Source organism: Letharia lupina (assembly GCF_014066315.1).
Source record: "Letharia lupina isolate WasteWater1 chromosome Unknown contig_14, whole genome shotgun sequence".
NCBI classification, from domain to species: domain Eukaryota; kingdom Fungi; phylum Ascomycota; class Lecanoromycetes; order Lecanorales; family Parmeliaceae; genus Letharia; species Letharia lupina.
This window is the reverse complement of record NW_023502983.1, coordinates 581,795-603,174: the sequence shown is the minus strand read 5'-3', so window position 1 is coordinate 603,174 and position 21,380 is coordinate 581,795. Positions and strand designations below refer to the sequence as shown.

The following is a 21,380-nucleotide window of genomic DNA, read 5'->3' as shown; positions in this document are numbered from 1 at the left end:
TTTAAATTATAGAATATAATGTGGGCTTTCAGATAAAAAAAGAATTTCTAAATTTAGTCTTATAGATATTTAAAAGTAAGGAATTTAAATATCGTATATCAAAAGTTCGCTCATCAAAGTTCGCTCGACAGCCCTGATTAAAAAACAGATACACATTATTTAATTTTAGAATAACTTTTTTGTTTTCTACTAAAATTTTAAGATTTTTCTTTTAAATTATAGAACGTAATGTGGGCTTTTAGATAAAAAAAGAATTTCTAAATTTAGTCTAATAAATATTTAAAGGCAAGGAGTTCAAATATCGCTTATTAAAGATCGCTTATTAAATTTACTCGACAGTTCTAATCTAAAAAAATGATTATGAATTTAATTCATAGGCCTTTACTCGTCATTATTATAAAAGAATAAATTACTAAAGTAAAATTTAAATCGTCTATTATTAGATTTTAAAGACTTTCGAATACATACGAGTATAGCGCAGCCACTCTAAAACTATGCTAATGATAATTTTTTTAGCGTTGGCTGAGGTATAGAAACACCCGAGAGATAGAGGACTTTGGTTATTTTCGGCAAATTTAGTAATAATGACGACGGTGTTCGGGCTTCTATCATGATCGTAGTCTCAGTACTCAGACTCTATTCGGAAGGGTTGGTGGTGGGTCGGAAAAACCTTTTTTCCGGGCCGAAATTTCGTCATACCCTTCCCCTAGAGTCTGAGTAGGAAACTCTGGAATCGCTACATTGACCGTTATTTTATATGGGATCCTCACCAAAATTGACCGAAATAGAAAATAAGTAGTTACTTTTATATATAACTTTTTATTACGCACTCTAATAAAAAAATAATTTCCTATAAAATAACTATTTAAATAGCGTAGAATTAGATTTTTTTTTTCGATTTTCAATAAAATATCTTAATTAATTATTTTTAGAAGATTTTAATTAGAGTTTTAAAAATTATACTTTTAACCCCCCTCTTATTTTTAAACGTGCACCGGCAAAACCTCAAAAATAATATCAAAATATTCGTTATATTTATAAGTCTATTTAAGAATATTATTATAGAATTCTCCGGGCCAGATTTTACACATTAATATTTGTTATATTTTTACTTAAAATTTATTTATCTAAGCTATTATTTTAACTAATTTATTAACTAATTTATAATTTAAAATCATTATTTAATAATTTATAAATACAAGTAAATATATATGATGTTTTATTAATATTTATTTTTTATTTATTTAATGATTATATTATTTTAAAATTTTTAGAAAAAAAATTAAAAAGCTTATTAACTTTAGAGACTTCGAACTTTAAATTTAGAAAATTTGATATATTATTATTATATATATTAAGAATATATTTATAAATTTTTAGAAAAAGTGATGGTTCGGTTATCGAGTAATAATATATCGAAGTTATAGATTATTAAGTTTTCAAAACAGTTTCGAGGTAGTTTCGGGGTAGCTTCGGGGTAGCTCGCTCCGGGGCAAAGCTACCCCGGAACTTACTAATGCTGATATATACCCAGGGGTAAATATCTCATATCAGCCAAACCACCAAAAAAACGAGGCTTGGCAGGGTTTCCTACTCAGCCCCACTGCGTGGGGCCTTTTCTGAGACTATCATGATTCGCTTCAACGTTCACTCCTCAAAAAACAACAAGTGTACTTGATTTTCTAAAAGATGTCGACCATTTTCCCTCGAGCCTCTTTGCAATCCTTAGGCGTCTTGCGACCCTCAGCAACAGCATCACGAGCAGTCCCAAGGTGTTCTAAAGCACTGCATCAATACACCACATCAAACACCCTGACCGCTTCGAGTATACGACTTAGACCGCGGCTTGACTCGTTGAATTCGAGGTCCAAGTTCCAACCACATGCCCTCGCTGGCACAATTCGAACGATATTCATCCAAACAGAGAATACGCCAAACGCTGATGTGAGCAAACGACCCCACACGACCAGTATCAGCTACTGAGGCATCGAAGGCACTCAAATTCCTTCCCAACCACACTATTTTACCTGAGGGTTTAGCATCGCCGTTTCTCGAGTATTTGTCGCCCAGATCTACATTGGCGCCTCCACACCCTTCGCCTTTGGCAGCGCGATTGCTAAACGTCGATGGAATTACTTCAATATTCTATGGTCCAGATTTCATTACTGTCACGAAGGCCTCTGATGCTATCTGGGCGCACGTCAAACCAGAGGTTTTCAGTTTGATCACGGAAGCAGTCACTTCTGGCGAGCAGATTGTCAATACGATCGAGAACAAGTCCGCTGAAGCGGGGCAAGAAGGAGGGGAACAAGATACGCTTGGATACGACGAGAACGATAGCGAAGTGGTAGGCATGATCAAGGAACTTCTCGAGACCCGGATTCGACCAGCGATCCAAGAAGACGGGGGGGATATTGAGTTTCGAGGCTTTGAAAATGGGCATGTTCTACTGAAGCTCCGCGGTGCTTGCAGAACGTGTGATTCAAGCACTGTAACCTTGAAAAATGGCATCGAGAGTATGCTTATGCATTACGTTAGTGATGCATTGCTTTGGCCATAAGCTTTATGTCTGTGCTGACAATCATCCGCTACAGATTGAAGAAGTCAAAGCTGTTACACAAGTGCTTGATCAAGAGGAGGAGATTGCTATGCAAGAATTTGCCAAATTCGAGGCAAAGTTGAAGGAACAGAAGGGACCAGATGCCATTGCTTCAACAGTAGGGAAAGGGAGCTTGGATACTGCAGAAGCCTGAAGCGTTAATAAACGAATGTGGAATTTTGACGATACTGCAAGTGACTCTGCACGGCGTTTGGGATGCACCGAGAGGTTGAATGCTAAGGACGATCTTATGATGGCCTCTCAAGAACCCTTACCTCGCACATCTGGTTTCTATCAAGGTCACCCGTGAGTGGTCTGGAAGCTTTTCTGAGGACCGAGTAAGGCAAACATGCCGGACAAAGAATCCAGACGAATTGGGCCCCTGATCAGATAGCCACTTTATCTGCAAAAGCTCGCCGAGCATTTCCGATACATGTCTTGCTTCGAGTAGAAACCAAGTTGCTGAGGTAGTCTGTTGTTCACTTTAAAAGATGTTCTTAATACTTTTGGGGATTGCGATATAGCGTGACGGCCATTGTTGCAGGGCCTCTATTCTTCTTTTGACTTTACGACAGACCTGCGAGATCGACAAACACAGCTGTCTCGTGATGTTCTGAAAATAATAGTATTCACATGAAGCATTAGTGCATGCGGCTACTTGCTGCTCGGGTACACGGGTACACCTAACATGTTCAAAGTGAAAGTGTGGGGTATCCCGGTTGGTCCTTGTGAAGGCTATCCAGCTGTGGCTTGTGAGCTGGACCCTTCACAACCTCGAGGCTCGAGCATAGCAATAGGCGAATTGACCTGGGACTTGCTCGATATTATTATCCCGCTACATGCGATGGAGTTTCCCACCGTATCGCATCGCCATCCCGCCCGGACTGGCTTGTTGAGAGCGTTACCTGTAGAATAATTCTCTATAACTACTCGAATCCCTTCAGCACAGGCATGTAGGCTGCATGTACCCAAGACCAGCGTATCAGATGGCATGATCGACATTGGCTACTTTAGGACTGACAGAGCTTTTACCCCTCCTCGTGCGATCCTCATGCATTGCAGCATCTCTAGACTTGACTCCAGTCTCTCTCCGCATTTGAAAAGAACGCCTCTCGCCTCTTTTAGACTCAAAGAGACCCCGCGCCCGCGGGGACGACTGGGGTCCTTCACTTTTAGCGCCTCAAGATCCCTGGGGAACATCCTGGCCTCTGGCCTCCTCTCCTCCTCTGCTCGCTCCCACCCTTATTGACGTTTACTTCCATTCCTGAGAACCCTATCATCTACGAATACTCCCACTGTGAACGCAGCCTGGTCGACAAGGACCCAGAGGGACATCGAATTGGAAACGTATCACCTGCTTGGAACCCCGCAATCATCCTGAGTGAAACACCCGCGCAAGAGCAGCGCCGTTAGAGAACCAGAAGACTTCGACAGCTGTTCTTCTTCCTCCCTGTCTAGCCGTCTAGGCTTTCGACTCCCGATTGTCATGAGGCCAGTCGTCTTGATGGTCGATATCGCCACCTCAACGACCTGAAGACTTATCCACAGTCTCCCCAATTTGGTACCTTCGATGGGCCGTCGCGTCCTACAACAGTATTCGGCCGGGAAGAATTGACGAGCAAGAGAAGAACACAATCATCGGGTACATACTTGAATCCTTTATGGGTCCTGTTTAAGACTCTTGGCGGAGCCTAAAAGCACCACAATTGAACATCGTATATCTCCGAGACACTATCTGTGACCAATTTCTATTACGCCTGTGCATACATAGATTCAGTTATACTATTCTTGTTGATCCTTTTTTTGGTACGCGTTTCCAATCCTGCGTGTCTCTCAAAAATTTGCAGAACGATCACTGGCAACGCTTCTTCTTAAGCAGCTTGCTGACTTCTGCAAGATACCCAACTACTACTGATAGGACTATTGATCCGCCGGCGTCCATTCTCAACAATTTTCGCAAAAATTAGAGGAAGAATTGCTCTGAATAAGACTGTGAATAGAACTGCTAGGTGGGTCGTTGCTACTTCCCTGCTGTCATTGCAGTTCACCCGCACGTTGTTGCGCTGTCATGCCATCTTGCTGCTCCCTCCATGCTTGGGATGACTCGATCGATTTCTACGACAGACTGAGAGCATTGCTTCTGTTGATCTCTAAATGCTTCGTATTTCTCAGACGGGTTAATGGGACGTAAGGAAGATGGCATTTCCTTGCAGCTGCAAAGCCCTTGAATAGCGTCAACAGCTCGTCATAAGTCAATACTGATGTGGTAGCATAGACTTCGAAGGAGACGTTACTTCGTTTAGATCGCTATATCATCACGAATTCATAAATAACGAAATTCTACCGAGACCTGCGATTACCTCACAAGATCTGTGCAATGTAAGTCAAAGGGATACCATTGCGGCTGAGTGGTGATATATGAAGCTGCTGACGGACTTTTAGCCTGCATTTCACCAGGCAGTGTTTATTGATGTAAAACTCGTTGGACAATACTCCGACCATCAAAATCAGGCTTGAGTCTGTCACGTTCTGTCGTCGGCGAGGGACAGGGTGCACTTTATTCACCAGGCATTTTGTTGATGTGAGCACTTTCTGATCTACGCAAGTTTCATTAAATAATCACCTCTCTTCCACAAAGAGAGACTCTCTGACTCACATTTTTTACGGACTCCCGGCGTGCAAGCTTCGATGGCCTATCACCTTACATCGTGTGACTGACTTTTGACGTTCGTAGCGGTCTCGAAGTTCAAAGATCTATCTAAATATCCTGAGTGAGCAAGGTCTCATAGAACGGTTACGAGGAATGGTCTCAAGCCCGTGGACAAGCTATTCACCCAAGATCATATCGTCTAGGTTGTCAAGATGACATCCACTACGAGTTCGCAGGCCCAGGCAGGCCAAGCAAAGCGCACTTCTTTCGGTGGCTTTCCAGGGGGTGGCGCGTCAATCTTCCTCGATAGGTCCAAAGCTGGTTTCCGTGGCTCTACACCCGACTCCGAGGCACTCGCATCTTCTGATGACGAACAAGATCATCATCTGCGCTTGCATCCCGTGACCAGCAATCCTGGACCAAAACCAGTCCGCCGACTATCGTGGCTCACAGACATGCAACAAGTGCCAAATCGTAAGGGGTCTTTGGGCGGCAACGGACCGTTTGCACCAGCTAGCCCCAACACGACCGCATCTCCTAATGATCAGACACCATGGGGAGGAAATGTTGCATCAAGTACTGGGTCAACGATAGGCCGCGGCCATGCCACCAGCACTTCGTTTCCATGGGGAAACACTATCTGGAACAATGACCCGCAAAAGGGCCCGCCTCAACGTTTGACCGAAGTATTACCGTCACCCACCAGCATGGTATCTCCTGGATCTACGAGCCTTTACACCGAGGAGCCTTTGCACAGTCCTCCGCTAAGTCAAGAAAACATGGCAGATTCTGCGATCCCTTTTGCAATCCCGCTTCAACCGACGCTCAAGACATATCGGTCCCAATCGTATTCGGTTGGTCAACTGGATCCAGAATCTTCGAACTTGCCTTCCAACAATTATGGTGGCTACAATGCTTACGGCCGCTCGAGGAACGGAGCACCGTATGCAGGGCTTCAGCACAGACCCTCGCGTCCAAGCATGTTAGGAGATCTGTCACACGATCCACCTCTCTTGGAACAGCTTCGGGAGGTCGAGGACGACGAGGAAAGCTCTAACGGCTCGGAAACGGACGTTCAGCTTTCAGCACAGGAAACCAAGATTCAGCAGCTTGCTACGGAGAACGCCATGCTCCGGCAGGCAGCCGCCGAACGATCAGAAAGCGCAAAATTACGCAATCGAGCAGCCACTAGTATCACAAGCAAAGCACTGCGTAGTTCTGCTCAAGTGTACAGTCAACACTCACGTGACCCACTGGCCGAAGAGACAGAGTATGCTTTGTACGATTTTGAGGACTCTGAAACTCCCAAGCTGTACAAATACGAAAGTGTGAACGGGAGGAGATCTAGTGAGTACGCTACTAAATCGAGTCCGCATTATACAGTGGCAGGCATTCCTGAGAACAGGACACTGGAGAGTGTCAAGAAAGGACACTGGCAAAGCTCACTAGGCTTTGGTGGAATGGGAGAGCCACCTCAGAGCCGTCGTCATTCCTTCGCCGACGTACCGACCCGACAGAACTCGATCGGTTCAGCAGGTGACTCGCAGAACGGGCATAGCGCAGGTGACATCGGTCTCCGATCTAATGGTAGACATGGGAGTCCCGGAGGGTATAGTGATGCATTGGCTCGCCCGTCCCAAGGCGATGGTAGTGAGTGTACCCATTTTCATTCGCCTCAAATTATGCAAGAACGATATTTAGGACTGGAACATTTACGCGACCGTAACTTCGCAGTTGCCTACTTTTCCCGAAGGGACCCCTCGGTGCGGAGCGGAGAGGGCCACGGCTCTGCGGTAAATCACCACCAGGAGTACATGCAGAGCCAGTACGGACGCTCGCAGCACCTCGGTCATCTACAAGCGCGCCCCAGTCAACTCCTCTACATTGTAACGTTCAAGGCCCAACGAGCTGACGTGTTTTACGTGCAAGAAGGCACCGGTCTTCAGGTAAAGAAAGGTGATTTGGTGATCGTGGAGGCGGACAGAGGTGCAGACCTTGGGACTGTAGCCAGTAACAATGTGCCGTTCGCCGAGGCGAAAGAATTGAAGGACCGATACATGCAAGAACACTACAATTGGCTCATGGTATTTTCTCGTCATGGTCAAGACGGGACAGTGGCAGGGCCCAACCCAAACGGTCAACCAAACACGTCAAATAGTGCGATCGAAGGGATGAGCGGATCGCCGGGGCAAGTGGGCCCACAGGACCTTCCAAACAGCGAATTGAAGCCGAAGATGATCAAACGACTGGCACAACCTCACGAGATCCAGACTCTGAGAGACAAAGAAGGCAACGAGGCCAAAGCAAAACGCGTTTGCCAGCAGAAAGTGGTCGAACACCGTCTCAATATGGAGATCTTAGAAGCCGAATTCCAAATGTGGGTAGTGAGCGAGATATGCCATGGGCTGGGGCTAATGCCTTTTAGGGACTGGAAGAAACTTACCTTTTACTACTTCGCCGATGAGTACATCAATTTCAATTCCTTGGTCACAGATTTATTCAAGATTTACAAAACCCGTATTTGGATGTCTGCAATCAATCCCGCGTCATTCCAGACACCAGCAGGAGGACTGCAATTGCCTGGAGGCATTGGGTCCAGCGTTTTCAGCGCTGATACAGACCAGTATTCCAACCGCCATCCACAGAGACAATATCCAATGTCTACATCAAGTGGTCCAAACCAAGCACCACTGGGCGCCTTCGACCACGCTTGGAGCGCCAGTCGCGATAATGCTACCGTTGGCCCCATAGCCTTTCCTCAGCTCTACGCACAACCGTTTCCCTCTCATGACCTTGATGTTCGCTCGCTAGACCAGTATCCGATAGAATACCGTCAGGGTCTCCATCAGGTACTTAACATACACTCGCCTTTCAATTCTCCCGGTTATAACGCACCAAATCCTCACCACTCTTCCTCTTTTACCGCCAGACCGCAGAGTGGCAACGGCGGGATACAAGCGTCACATGTTTTCGGCAGGGATTGGAATCAATCGTTTCAAGGACTATCATTGAATCCTTGACACCTCTGACCTCCCGTGAATTTGCTTTGGGGTCCAAGAGCGGCTTTGAAAGGACGAACCCGGGGAGAGTCCCCGATCTTAGGAGGAAATTCCACCATTCCATGGTCTGTGCTCGCTGCGATAAACTCTTCTCTCATGCATAGCAGATGAATCGACGACAGCCAAGTTCGAATGGCCACGTCCAGTTCTTGCTGTCTGCGCGATGGCCTTGCGTACAGCTCGGGGGGTTTTACAGGTCTGAATCTAGTGTTTCCGGCACGTATGGTTTGCGGGAATGCGAACGACTTTATGAATGCAAATGCGCATAGACCAACTTTCTTACTCTCATATTGATGACATATATGGAATAATAGTGACGTTGGCTTGACTTGATGGTAGCCGGATACCTTCTCAGGTAGATCAAATATGTCACAGGTCACGTGTCTACCTAGAAGCACTGGTTGACGATCGAGCTGTTATCTAGAATAAGTGAAGGACGAGATTGAATGGTAGTATGTGGTGTGCACTTTGACGTAAACTATTCATAATGTTAACCTTTGGTGTGCTCGTTGGCCTGTCCTTACTCAAAGAGCCATTGTATTAGGGCACTTCTCTGTGTGATGTGAACCCCGCCTGATCCAAGCACTTTGGCATAAATCATAACACATGAAGGACCAACTTTGAAGACCCCACAGAACCAACCCGTCAAGGCTGAATCACGAAACGAAAGATTCCTTGACTTGACGTAGCTGAGAGCCCAAGCAAATGCGGGTATTTTCTACTTCAACCCAGACAACCTCAGCAACTGTTTGCATTCAGTGAAATCAATCAAAGGCCATCTACTCCCATGAACAACTATCCGTCATGGCCAAAGCTGGTAAAAGGTCTAACGGTTTGTCCTGCGAGTTCAACTTCCAGCAGTGTCGAGTCAGCTGAATCCTAACTGCGTAGGTGAAACATACTACAACTCTACAAGAGCTAAGAGGTCTAAACCGAGCAATTCGAATCGGCAGCCTGCTCAGATGGGAGACGTGCCTGACCCTGAAGAAGAACTAGGACACTCAACGAGCGTGTAAGCCTTTTCTTACGCCGTGCTCAATGAATCAACTCAAATCCAAGCCAGAGAATTCTTGGCTGCAGCGAAGGAACCTGCGAAGAGGAGCCATGCAGCGGTCTCAGATCTCAAGAATATTGTTGAGGAGGAGAAGAAAAGGCTAGCCAAACTACTCGAGCAGAAGGCATTTGGCGTGTACGCTCGTTATGTATCTACGGGTTGGATGACTCCGAGTAATTTGAGTTCTAGCACGAAACGAGACTCTGAACTCAAAGACACTCTCATCAAGGTCATACACGACGCCCAGCGAGACCGAACAGAGATCGATGAGGAGGGGGTCGACCCGTCCTCCACATCGAAGCCCACAGCATGCGCCATTTACCAGAGCGCCAAGTCTAACATAGCGTCTTCGCGAGGATTGCTAGGACACTACGAACGAGCGTCTCAACAGGTCGCTTCTGGACAAAGGGTCCCGATGATGGAGTCTGGATGGGAGAAGGACTTACAAACGCTGCAACGTATTCTCAACCAACAGGGAGAGAAGATCAAGTCTGAGGTACATCAAATTCTCAATGAAGACTCAGAATCCTCAAAGGAGCAGTTCAAGTGTAACATGTCAGACTTGGACACCGATCTGTGGAATCGATTTGCTGTGGGTGAAGCTAAGGAGAAAATTGTCGAGGCGCTAGACGGAAGAAGAGAAGATACGTGGGCAGTGGTAGCAAAGAATGCACAACGAGGTGTGCGACGTACAGTCAAAAACCTTCCGGAGGATGGCGAGTGATGTTCGCGGTAATAGAAGGGCATGCCCATTTCTTAGGAGCTACAGTAACGGAACTTGTTCAGTAGCTTGAGGCATAGCTGATTTAAGTCTCACAAGGCCCTTAAAAAATCGAGTCTATTAATCTCAATATGAGTAAAGCCAGAATGCTTCGTCAAGTTGCGAGTCCACGGAGTCCAAGTTGAAATAGCTGGGCTCAGCCTTACCAGGCCTCGCTTATATTATTGTTGCCGACGAGCCGCCCACAAAGAATGACGAATCCAATTCCAGAACATCACGACAAGACACATTCTCGTCAATTAAGTCAAGGTATAATCTCCTATTCCGAGTAACTCCTGTCTGTCATACTACTTGCTTCGAAGGCATCGCCTGATTGTTCTGCGATCCATTCCAGGCTGACAGAAAGTGAGCGCAGATGGGTGCCCTCAAATGTAAGAAGGTCTCCCCAGCAATCCAGTACCCCCAACCTTTGGCTGAAACCTACCGCAGATGTCGAAGAGCTTCAAAAGAAGAAGCAATCCGACGTCCTCCGTTTCCTGCTGCGCGTCCGATGCTGGGAGGTAAGACAGCCCTCTCATGCCCTTCAATGAGGCAAGCGCCATGCAAAACCTACATTTGGCCGGGAAAATTCTTGTGGCACATTATGTGTGTTGCTATACACTCGTTGAACATTGCTGAGAGTGCATGGATATAGCTTCGACAATTGCACGTCATCCACCGCGCTTCTCGTCCCTCTCGCCCGGATAAGGCGCGTCGTCTAGGCTACAAGGCCAAGCAGGGTTATGTCATCTACCGCGTGCGTGTGCGTCGTGGAGGACGCAAGCGACCTGCGCCCAAAGGCGCTACCTACGGTCAGTACAAGGGATTTGCCCTTGTCTCTCGAGAGATGCTGATCTAGAACACCTTGAAGGCAAACCCACCAACCAGGGTATCAACCAGCTGAAGTACCAGCGTTCACTCAAGTCCACCGCCGAAGAACGCGTGGGGCGCCGATGCGCCAATCTGAGGGTGCTGAATTCCTACTGGATCAACCAAGACTCGACCTACAAATATTTCGAGATCATCCTCGTCGACCCTCAGCACAAGGCCATTCGCCGCGATCCCCGCATCAACTGGATTGTCAAGCCTGTGCACAAGGTAACACTCTGTCCTCTCATTCAGTAGTCATTCTAGCTGACATAAGCTCAGCACCGTGAATCTCGAGGTCTCACGGCAACCGGCAAGAAGTCTCGTGGGCTGGGCAGGGGTCACAAGTTCAACAAGACTACGGCGGGCAGGAGGAAGACATGGAAGCGTCACAATACCGAGTCATACTGGCGTTACCGTTGAGCTTGAACTTGCTTTTATTGGGGCCATGGCATGCAGTGAGCGTTATCTAGCGCTAAAAGGATTGCTCCTATTCGTTGCACAATGCTTCAAAAGCTTCTACTTGATGTATACGTCTAGCCCTGTCCCATCAAACAGTTGCCGTATCAAATCATACCGAAATTGAACGGAGAGAATCACACGTTCTCTCCTGCCATGCTCCAAACTATTTCACGGGAACGCTTGTTATGTGACCTGTCAGGCTGACATCGAAGGTCGATCCAGACAGCTTTACAGGAACACCGAAGGCTTTGACACAGTGCCCACGCCAGACCGATCGCATGCCTCGACGCAATCATGGCATTTTACGCTTGTCACTGGGCCAGAGATAGGACAGCTTTCTTTATCGTACTCCTAGATTTCGTTGAAAAAACTATGCTTGCAATGCCCTCAAGACGGCAGTTGGGGTATCTTTCTTTTACACTGGGGATGGCCAATGTCCGAATGGAGGTCCAAGCGAATTGGGCACAACGCCTTTGCCCCAATTCCGAAACCCCACGCCCGTAATCAAGCCGCTGTCAAGGTATCCGTTCCATTCAGACCTGTGCATTGCACCTCATCTCCGTGGCTATCAGGAAATGCAAACAATAGAGGCGCGACAAACGCCTAGGTATCTAGAGAATCACTTGATCCCAAAACCTTCGCTCTCAATGACCGCTCTCCAGAGCTTGGCCTCCAGAACACTTCTATCGCGATATCGGTACAAACCTAGCATGTTGAAACATGTTCTGGCTATGGGAAATCTATTGCTGTGATCCCCAAGGCACGTGATCTTAATGACCAGACTGGTAGCGCCCATGGCCGGAATACGGTCGCTAGAGGTGATGAAGCTCAATAGCTTCCTCTGATCTTTGGCACTAGCCTTTCCGAAGGCGTCCCAGAACCAGTCCACCACAGGCTCGTCGGATGCATTGATGCCTTTGCCCCAACCGTCGTAGATGGCGACCGTGCGCAGTGTTGCCACGTCCAAAGGCTCATCTGAGCCCCGTACAAGAAGCTCAATCTCTTCGGGACGGAAAAGTGAGAGGGCGTTCCCTCCGCAAACTGTGAAAAAGCCACGCTTGAAAGGCTCGTATTGACGGGCGACAGACGTATCGAGAAGGTACTTGATGTAAAGGTCTACAAACTCGTATCGATTGCTGTTGGTGACAGCTCTATTTTCGCCATTGGAACACAGTGGGACCTCCAGAAGCTGGCCGTATCTGTCCCCAACCGCAACGAAGTCTCGGCAGAATGTTTCCTCAACGTCGCCGTCGAATTCCAGTAGTTGTCTTAGGCCTTTAGCGAGCGTTGGCCGAAACTCCGCCAGGTCCTCCAGGGTAAAACCAGAAGTCGGACGTAAAGATGACGTCACAGGTCCAGTGTAATTGGGAGCGGAGGCGAGCAATTTTCGGAAGGCAAATGGGGGAAGCGCAACATCGAGGATAGTAGAATTGTAGATGGCGAGGCCAAGAACCGCTCCCACAAGAAAGAACTGATCCGATGTCTCAAACGTACCAGGGTTGAAATAGCAATAGTGAGAGTCTTCGTCGTAGACGAATAAGCCATGTTCCGGATCGAACACCTCGCGAACCAGTAGGAGGAACCATTCTTTGCGAAGCCCACCAGAATCTAGCCCTTCTTCGCCAAGGAACTCGATGCGCAAGCCTTTCTTGATCTCCTCTTGACCTGTGCCAACGACCTCGCTGACGCTACGAAGACTATCTTCGACAAGGCAGTCCCTTCGCACCTTCAGTATAAGATACTGGTTTATTGCCTTTCGGCTCATGATGCTATTAAAGAACGCTTCGCGAGCCTTGATCTCCATTTGCCGACGAGCGTCGTGCTCCATGATGCGTATCTTGGCCCAAATGGACAGGAACATGGGATACTGGCAGAAAGAGAATCTTCCCCTTCGAGACTCCCAAGCTTCGAAGTCGGCTACCAGATCGGAATAATCTAAAAGAACGTTGTAAAAGGCATTGGTTGGGAGAAGTTGACCGTGCCGGTGGGCTCGATTTCGAGCGGCTGAGCCAGCCCTGGATCTGCAAGCGGCAGATGGAGATATTCTGGTACTGTCTCGTCTTCGAGACGAGCCTTGGTTGTTAGCGGAGAAAAGTAAAGACATAACCCTTGCAGCGGCTTTTATCTGCCAGTCTTCGCCATATGGCATGCCGGCATCGTTCCTGTCAGGTGACTTAGGCGCCCCTGATATACCAAGAGCGGCATGGAGCTGAGCAGAGCTTCCTGGACCTGGGCCTGAAATACTAGGTATTAGCCCGCCATGTTCATCGTGACTGTTAGATCGCTTCCTGCCGTGCTGTCTGGTAAGGCGATACGTGACGAAACTTCCAGTGAGATCTACAATTCTTCGAAAGTGCACTTCAGAGAATCGAGAGAACCATATGATAAGGTAGTGGTGGCACTCGCTTGGAAGGTTTGACATGAGACCTAGAATGCGCTTGATTATACCTGAGTGCTTGCCTGTGCTACCATTTCTGGTGCTCGCAGACCGTCGATCGGACGTTGAAGGTTGACGCAAAGAAGCCATCAGCGGCCGTGGGGCGGTACTCTGGCTTTGGCTAGCAGATATTTCGGACTTGGCGACGGTGGACAGTGTTGCTTTGCCAAGTTCAGGCGTGTACAGCAATGGATTTGTGAGGAGTATGAGTAAGAAGCGGCAATCTTCAGGAGTTTTTAAGGGCCGTCCTGGACGTCGAAGCAGATTCTCAGTCACCTTGAGCAGCGCTCGTTGGACATGCGCACAAGCTTCGGCAAAATCTTCCTCAATCTGCGCGAAATCTTCCGTCAATGTAGTTCTCAACATTGCCTTTCCTTTCTCGCTCAAGAAATCCCCTCCTTGAAATTTCTGCAGTCTCTGCCTCCAGGAGCTCCCAACAGTCACGATCGCGTGATACCACTCATCCAACTCCGCCCAATTGACGCATGGGGACTTCAGATTACTTTTTTCTTCAAAAACCCCTTCTGCTATTTTGAGAGCATTGCCATGAGATCGGAGCTGCTCTAGATGGCTTCTTCCCGTCCACCAGGTCCCGTTTTCCGCGAAGTCTCCAAGGAGCAATGTTTTCGCATCTAATTCTGGAAAAGGGGTCTCATGAGGAAACCGATCTTCAGCTCTTGGAGTCATACACTTCTCAAGTACTGTACCTTCGCTGGCAGCTCGAAGCAATTGATGAGTTTTGACGGTCAAAAAAGACGTATTCAGGCATTCGACGCCACTGAAACAAGCTACTAAATAATTTTCCAACGGCCGGAACATGAGTCGAGGAGGTTCTTTTGCGTGCTGCTGGGTAGGTTCAGATGCAGCGCTAGTAACTTTGAACGACGGCGCCTGCAATGCGGATGGTGGCGGCGGGGTCGGGGCTCTAGAGGGGGATGGCATCGTAGGGGCGATCTGTCCAACATTGGGATTTGCGAGACCAAACTTTCCAGCAAGCAATGGTAACGAGGAACATGTGCTGTGATCACGTTTGTTTTGAATATGCACACGCTGAGAAAGTTGGTCGAAACAGTGCTCCAAGCGCGACTGTAAATACAGACTTATGCATTCGTCGATTAGGTTTCGAGTCCTGTCGAGAGACAGAGACAGGACTGTTGTTGCAAGTTAGATGGATATTTTTAATCATAGGGTTTGTGGTACCTTTTCTGGGCAGGTCTGGGTATGAGGAGGATGTGGCAGTACTTGGGCCTTCCGCCCGACGACCCTCCATCGATGACCCTGCTCCCGGCTTCAAGTCATTCACCATGAGACACACCGTACAACGGAAGACATCCAAGTGCCTGGGCCATCTGACTAGGGAATCGCAAGTAATGCATTTGCCTGTTACGAGATCTTTTTCCCCGTTCTGCAAAGACGTCCCATTCACTGCCATGTGATCCTTGGAAGAAAGCCCAGTAGACACAAATGGGGGTTCAGTCAACGTCTCTAAGGCGTCGTCATTGTAATCGACTTCGGATATCTTCTCCGCTTTCTTTCCACTCCCAAAGATTGAAGGGAAAGGGTGACTGTACGATCGTCCATGGCTTGGACGGGAGGGACTCGAGGTTCCGGTCAAAGCGATTACGGGCACGCCGTGAAGTGGCTGGTCATGGTACGTATTCTGTTCAGTATGGTCTTCGCGATGCGGCGGACTCTGTGGAGCTCTTGACTTTGGGCCCGGAGCTGGAGCAGGAGAACCAAGGTGTAGCCGAGCCGGCCAAGGAGGCATTGATCTTTACCAGCAGGTCAGTGCGGACTGATTGCTGGTCGCAGTCGAGGGTGTCAAGTCGATATGAATGGGCAGCTTTTGTTCTACACGAAGAACTATGTTTAACGTAAGACTGATCTCGAGACATGCAGTAGATACGAGTGGGACGCGCGGGCAGTACGTGGTGAAAGCAATTGGCCCGTATCGCGAAAATCCTTGTGCAGGAGTCGTAGTAAAGACAACGGTGGATGATATGTGTGCACCACCGATACGCTGGGCATTTCCTGGAAATCAAAGGGTGAGCAGGGCATTGTTGGAAATAGAGGGAAAGACCAAAGTGAAGGTTGACCGTTCAAGCCAAGAGCCAAGCCCCACTACCTGTATGTAAAGTAAGGTACTATCGGTAGTTTTCAATCCTCAGCCACCAGCGTGCCTGCGGATCGTAGAAGCGGGATTATTCTATGCTCGTTACGACTAGACTAAAAGGTGATCACTAGTAGTCCGTCACTAAACAGTAACTTATACTAGTTGTAGGCTTGAAAGCGTATAACCGCTTTCCCACACACATCTATCGTGGCGCTGGAACAACCAAATTCAGAGCACTTCATCACCTGGTATTTTGATGATCAACCCCTTTCAGAAGAAAGCTTCTATGGCGCAATAGTAGAAAACATCAACAGCTCAAAGGTTGTTGCCGAGGTTTTCTTTGGTAAAGCTCTCGTTACGGGACTGTGTCAGAAGGCCGTGGTTTTCACACCCGCACCACCCCTGGGAATTAAATACTCACTATCTCGATAGTACTAAGGTCATTACTAAGCCGTACGGTTTTCGTAGTCGTGGTGTTACCTAATTAAAGGGACCCGGGAAGAGCTATCAGTCAATCAATTGATTCTTTTGTCCCCATACGTGAGCCCATAATATCCAGCTAGGTATATCCCATCTGTTCACAAATTTATCTCTTGAAAGTTTCACAGGGTATCTTTCCCGTAAATTTAGGATGACGATACTGCCCTCCTGGCTTTCTTCAAGTTTTTCTTGACCCCTTTCATGCTACGTCTTGGCCTCACGAGCCCTTTGCTCGACGACACAGGCTTCTCACCACAGAGCGACCAAATATTCATAGGCTGGCGAACTCCTACATGGCCGCCATCAGGGCTAGAAACCTCAACCCTTGGATATGGTCTGGTGTCGAAAAGGTCACCAGGCTCCATCCCCGTTTCCATGTCCCTTTTCCGAACCTGAGCAACAAGTTCGACCCAGCCGCATCCTTCGACCAGGATGTCAGCCGAAAACACCATGAATGGCAATGTTTTCGTGCTCAATCCGGCAGCGGCAGCCTTGGTCAATGGTCCAGCGCGCTGCTTGGTGACGTCCCATTCCAAGGAGAAACTCCCGGCTGATTGCATCCTGCTTCCAATGCCCGGTTTCGCAATTGTAGATACACCGGAATCTTCGTGCTGAGTATGAATTGCAATTGCCCGTTCTGTAGAGGTAACATGGCACCTCAATGGTAGAAACGGGTAGGCCAAAAAGATCAAATTAGGCGTAGTCGGCGTGATACGCAACAGGCCCCCAACGAGGAGTGACTGGCCAGGCTTGATCACGAGTTGCTCTGGCTTGACCCGATCATGCATTACAAGATCAACCTTGTGAACATCCGTAACGAATTGTTCAAGATCCCCACGCGCCAGACCAGGTAAATCGATCAACTCGCCTCTGCCGCCGCCAAATGGTACTCTGATTGGAGACGCTGTCGTCCCAGGGAGAGACGATACTAAAGGCAACACAGGGTACGGAGTTTCTGGTGGCGCAGGAGGCAAGGAAGAGTCTTCTAAGAGCTGTGATTCCGTTTCCTTGGGCGGGTCCTGGGTTGATTGGCTCCTCCGTTGTTCGTCTCCGTTGGCATCAGGTACGTCACGAGGCAGTTTCTGCTGCGCAGCATACCGGAAGGAGCCAAAATTAAGGTCATTGCTCCGACCTTTCGGAAAGATGTTCTCGAACAGATTGCTTTTGCCGACGTTCACCTTGCCGACCATCCACCCACCTCCACCTCGATTCCAGATATCTTCCTTGACCTGTTTCGTCCACCAACCCCTTTTTGAACTTACACAGCGCACGTTACCGAGGCGCAGGTTTTCAGCGGATCCACCCAAAGCATTTCGAAGGACTTGTAAGATGTAAGGCATCAGGCTGTCGACCTGCTCCTTCTTCGGGGCCAACAGATCCGAACGTGTAATGATGAAACTCATCTCCGCTTTCCGCCCATATTGATAGTGACTCGTTTTAGCTCTCCTATTCAATGATCTTTGCGGTGCTAGCGAAAGACTTCGTTGAAGAGAAGGTATGAGAGAAAGTGGAAAATCAGCTGCGTCCAGAACATGATAGACGTGGTTGTATTTATGCGGCGATTCGGCAATGATTTCTTGAATAGATCTGATTGTTGGATGGACTACGGAATGGCCGGTACGATGATGTATCAGGTCATGACAGCGGTTACAAACTGGTGTGGGTATGTTTGTGGAGCTTTTGCGGCCTGTGTCTAGATTAGATTGATGCTTGAAACTATGCTCATATTATCTGACCCTCTGTATTGTTTTCCCCTCCTCCCTGTAGGCCCATCTGAGACAACAAAGATGCGTCTGCAGCTCCTAAGATGCGTTCGAACAGTCTTAATTCCCCATCATGTCCCTTATCCGGGCATTGCCCATGGCGACTTATGAAAGCCTTCACGGACTTTCGATTGTTGCCATAGAAGCCAGGCTGCCCCGGGCTTACGGTCTGTGTAAACGCACCGCAACCTGGGCATGATCGTGGAAGATTTAACAGTTGTGAAGGAGTTGGAAAGCCGTGTGAGGGTGTTGTGGTAGCATCAACATGGAGCTGGTGCTTGCGAGGTCTCGGAGGCCGTCTTCCAAGACCATAGCTGATGTTGGTACATGATGCGATTGAGGGACAGAGAAACAGCGGTATCAGATTACTGGGCGTTTTCAACAGGTTAGTTGTGCGTATGCCGTATGCCATCAATGAAGCAGATCTAATCCACTTTGAAGGTGGTGAGTCCGACGATATACTTTGTTTACAGGGCTGGTGGGGCCAGTGATTTTGGGAGCTAATGAGCTTGTTCCAACTCTCACTTTCAAGAGGACAGGTACTTATCTTAGCCTCAGACGGGAACTTTTGGAAATATGATCTGATTGGGTAAATATCAAGCCTGGTGGCCTAATCGTGAATTTCCCTGCTTATCGAAAAATCTCCCAACAACGCCATCGCTTAATCATAAATGAATGGCACAATATGGTTCGAGACTCGCTACGCCATGGCTTTTGATTTGCCCTTGCCGTTTACAGATGCAGTGACATCTACCGTGGTATCGTCGGCCCGGTCTTCTCCCTCTCCGTCATCACTCATGAAATCGTCGTCTTCGTCGAAGCCGAAGTATGACCTGGCGAGCGTAGGGGTTGGTTGTAAAATCGAGGAAACTGCGAGTGCGTTTTGTTTCAAGTCTCTCATATCCTCTTCTTCGCTCTCTTCACTTGTCTGAGCAGATGCGCCGCTAGAACTACCGCTGGAGGACTCCTTGAGATTGTCATGATAATCTCCAGATCTCATTGCCGTCAGCACTGCTTCTCGCGCCCGCTCTCCAGCTTCTTCTTTATCTTCCACCCATTTGCCGTCGACTTTTCCCTTTGACCCATTTCGAATCTCTTCCTCTCTTCTTTCGGAAAGAGCAACAACTTGCTCCCAGCGAGCTCGTCTGGCTTCCTTGTCTTTTTTCTCCATTTCTGGTTTCAGCGCGAGGTACTCAGCCAGGGCTTTCGCTTCGTTGACTGTCCTGAGACGCCGGCCATCCAGGTTGCGGTTGGAGCTATTACTATCGCCTTGGTTGTTCTTTCGCTTGGAGGACATGCGCCCACCAGCAGCACGAAGCTGGGAGCCGAAACCACCCTTTCCACCACATAACGGTACCGAGAGTCGGAGAGGTAGGAATGCGTCATTGGGACTGGAAAGTAAGGTGGCTACTGGGGCTTCCGAAGAGAAAACCTCCTTGTTTGAGGTAGTGGTAAAAATGAGTCGAGAGTCTATGTGTGGAAGTCGATCTGAAAGCTGTTGCCTCAAATCTGTGATAGAAGTAGAGCTGTCGACAGGTAGAGACAAGGTAGAAGGCAAACCAAGACCGGGAAACGAAGTCAAGAAGACGTTGATGATCTGAGAAGCCATTTAAATAACTGTAGAGGAGAGAATTCCGGAAATTGTCGCTTTGATGAGAGGTCATGTAATAATGAACTCTACTCGGAACGGAAAATTGAACAGCAAAAATCTGGTCAGCCGGACAAACCACGCCATTTTTCGATAAATAAATTAGCCGCGCGCCAAGGCACTCCGGCGTTAGTTCACTAGCTCCCACAAACATATTTGCTTGCCTTCGCCAATAACATCAAATCAAGCTCAGCATCGATCAAAGCGATTCCCCGACTCACGACAGGAACTCGCGATCATGTAAGTTTATTCTCGCATTTATATCATTGTCGGGACTCCCTCCAAGTTTGAGTGCAAGCGATGAAAATTATGACAAATCTGATTCTGCTCAACGAATAGCTAACCGATATCAGGCTCATCCCTAAAGCCGACAGAAAGAAGATTCACGAGTATCTCTTCCGTGGTATGTCTATCCACCTCCCAAGTCCGGCTCGACTTGGCCATGTTGCTGGCTTCATCCACTTGTGCTCACCAATCTCCCAGAGGGAGTTCTCACGGCGAAGAAAGATTTCAACCTCCCAAAGCACAATGAGATTGACACCAAGAACCTCTATGTAAGATCTACCGTGCCTGAAAATTCTACTCCGCCTAACGTGTCACAGGTCGTCAAGGCATGCCAGTCTCTAACGTCTCGCGGCTACCTGAAGACCCAGTGAGTAGTCTTTGCTCTCCACATCCACTGTAGAGACTCTTGCTAAAACGGTGAAAGATTTTCTTGGCAGTGGTATTATTACACTCTCACTCCCGAAGGTCTTGATTATCTCCGCGAATGGCTTCATCTACCCGCCGAGATCGTGCCCGCTACCCACATCAAGCAACAGCGTTCTCACGCTCCTCCCAAGGGAATGATGGGTGGTGACGACCGTGAGCGTCGCCCTGGTGGACGTGGCGGACCTCGTGGTGATCGCGGCGACCGTGGAGACCGTGAAGGCGGATACCGAAGACGTGAAATGGGAGACGCAAAGGAAGGTGGTGCTCCTGGCGAATTCGCCCCCTCATTCCGCGGCGGTTTTGGCAGGGGGCGTGGTGCTCCTGCCTCTTAAGGGCTGCCTGCGACCCTGCGAACGTGCCATCGGGGACGACTTGCCAGAGCGGCCCAAATAGTAGCGTGTTTGGTCGAGTGAGAGAAAATGCCGGGGTAGTTTTGGTCGAAGGAGGCAGATGACACTGCAAATAGGCCATTATCAAAAAGTGAACCTCAAAATCGTTGTAGTCTCTGCTCTACGTTCCTTGTGACGTGCTACTTGCACATGAACCATGAATGAACCTACATCCTGCCACCAGGTCTACTGAGCGGTCCCTCTCTATCACATGCTACTTCGTTGTGCTCTAAGCACATCATAGCGCAAAACAGCGCCCATGAGAACCTGCGCTCCATTCATGCAGTCTGTAGGCGAGCAATACTCGGTCGGATTATGTGAGACTCCATCGCGGCATGGTACAAAGATCATGGATGTTGGTGCCACTTTACTGCAAAACACACTGTCA

General features: G+C 48.3%; 6 protein-coding genes across 6 annotated transcripts; 4 read left to right on the top strand and 2 right to left on the bottom strand.

The window, feature by feature from the left end:
• Positions 1 to 1,689: 1,689 nt before the first annotated feature.
• On the top strand, positions 1,690 to 2,753 carry HO133_002194 (uncharacterized protein; the record flags this gene model as incomplete). Its single annotated transcript, XM_037293121.1, has 3 exons — positions 1,690 to 1,944; positions 1,994 to 2,533; positions 2,595 to 2,753. The coding sequence occupies 3 exons, from the start codon at positions 1,690 to 1,692 to the stop codon at positions 2,751 to 2,753; spliced, it is 954 nt and encodes a 317-aa protein (XP_037150774.1).
• A 2,708-nt stretch (positions 2,754 to 5,461) lies between these two features.
• On the top strand, positions 5,462 to 8,269 carry HO133_002193 (uncharacterized protein; the record flags this gene model as incomplete). Its single annotated transcript, XM_037293120.1, has 2 exons — positions 5,462 to 6,899; positions 6,951 to 8,269. 2 exons carry the CDS (start codon positions 5,462 to 5,464, stop codon positions 8,267 to 8,269), a joined length of 2,757 nt encoding a protein of 918 aa, XP_037150773.1.
• Positions 8,270 to 9,112: 843 nt separating this feature from the next.
• Positions 9,113 to 11,412, top strand: HO133_002192 (uncharacterized protein; the record flags this gene model as incomplete). Its single annotated transcript, XM_037293119.1, has 8 exons — positions 9,113 to 9,140; positions 9,200 to 9,320; positions 9,372 to 10,042; positions 10,494 to 10,514; positions 10,573 to 10,643; positions 10,778 to 10,934; positions 10,994 to 11,220; positions 11,272 to 11,412. The coding sequence occupies 8 exons, from the start codon at positions 9,113 to 9,115 to the stop codon at positions 11,410 to 11,412; spliced, it is 1,437 nt and encodes a 478-aa protein (XP_037150772.1).
• Positions 11,413 to 12,070: 658 nt separating this feature from the next.
• On the bottom strand, positions 12,071 to 15,656 carry HO133_002191 (uncharacterized protein; the record flags this gene model as incomplete). Its single annotated transcript, XM_037293118.1, has 2 exons — positions 12,071 to 15,039; positions 15,089 to 15,656. 2 exons carry the CDS (start codon positions 15,654 to 15,656, stop codon positions 12,071 to 12,073), a joined length of 3,537 nt encoding a protein of 1,178 aa, XP_037150771.1.
• Positions 15,657 to 16,627: 971 nt separating this feature from the next.
• On the bottom strand, positions 16,628 to 19,853 carry HO133_002190 (uncharacterized protein; the record flags this gene model as incomplete). Its single annotated transcript, XM_037293117.1, has 4 exons — positions 16,628 to 18,084; positions 18,218 to 18,543; positions 18,949 to 19,753; positions 19,805 to 19,853. 4 exons carry the CDS (start codon positions 19,851 to 19,853, stop codon positions 16,628 to 16,630), a joined length of 2,637 nt encoding a protein of 878 aa, XP_037150770.1.
• A 61-nt stretch (positions 19,854 to 19,914) lies between these two features.
• On the top strand, positions 19,915 to 20,935 carry HO133_002189 (uncharacterized protein; the record flags this gene model as incomplete). The annotated part of the gene is made up of 6 exons (XM_037293116.1): positions 19,915 to 19,956; positions 20,086 to 20,132; positions 20,246 to 20,295; positions 20,376 to 20,446; positions 20,495 to 20,544; positions 20,602 to 20,935. 6 exons carry the CDS (start codon positions 19,915 to 19,917, stop codon positions 20,933 to 20,935), a joined length of 594 nt encoding a protein of 197 aa, XP_037150769.1.
• Between the last annotated feature and the right edge of the window lie 445 nt (positions 20,936 to 21,380).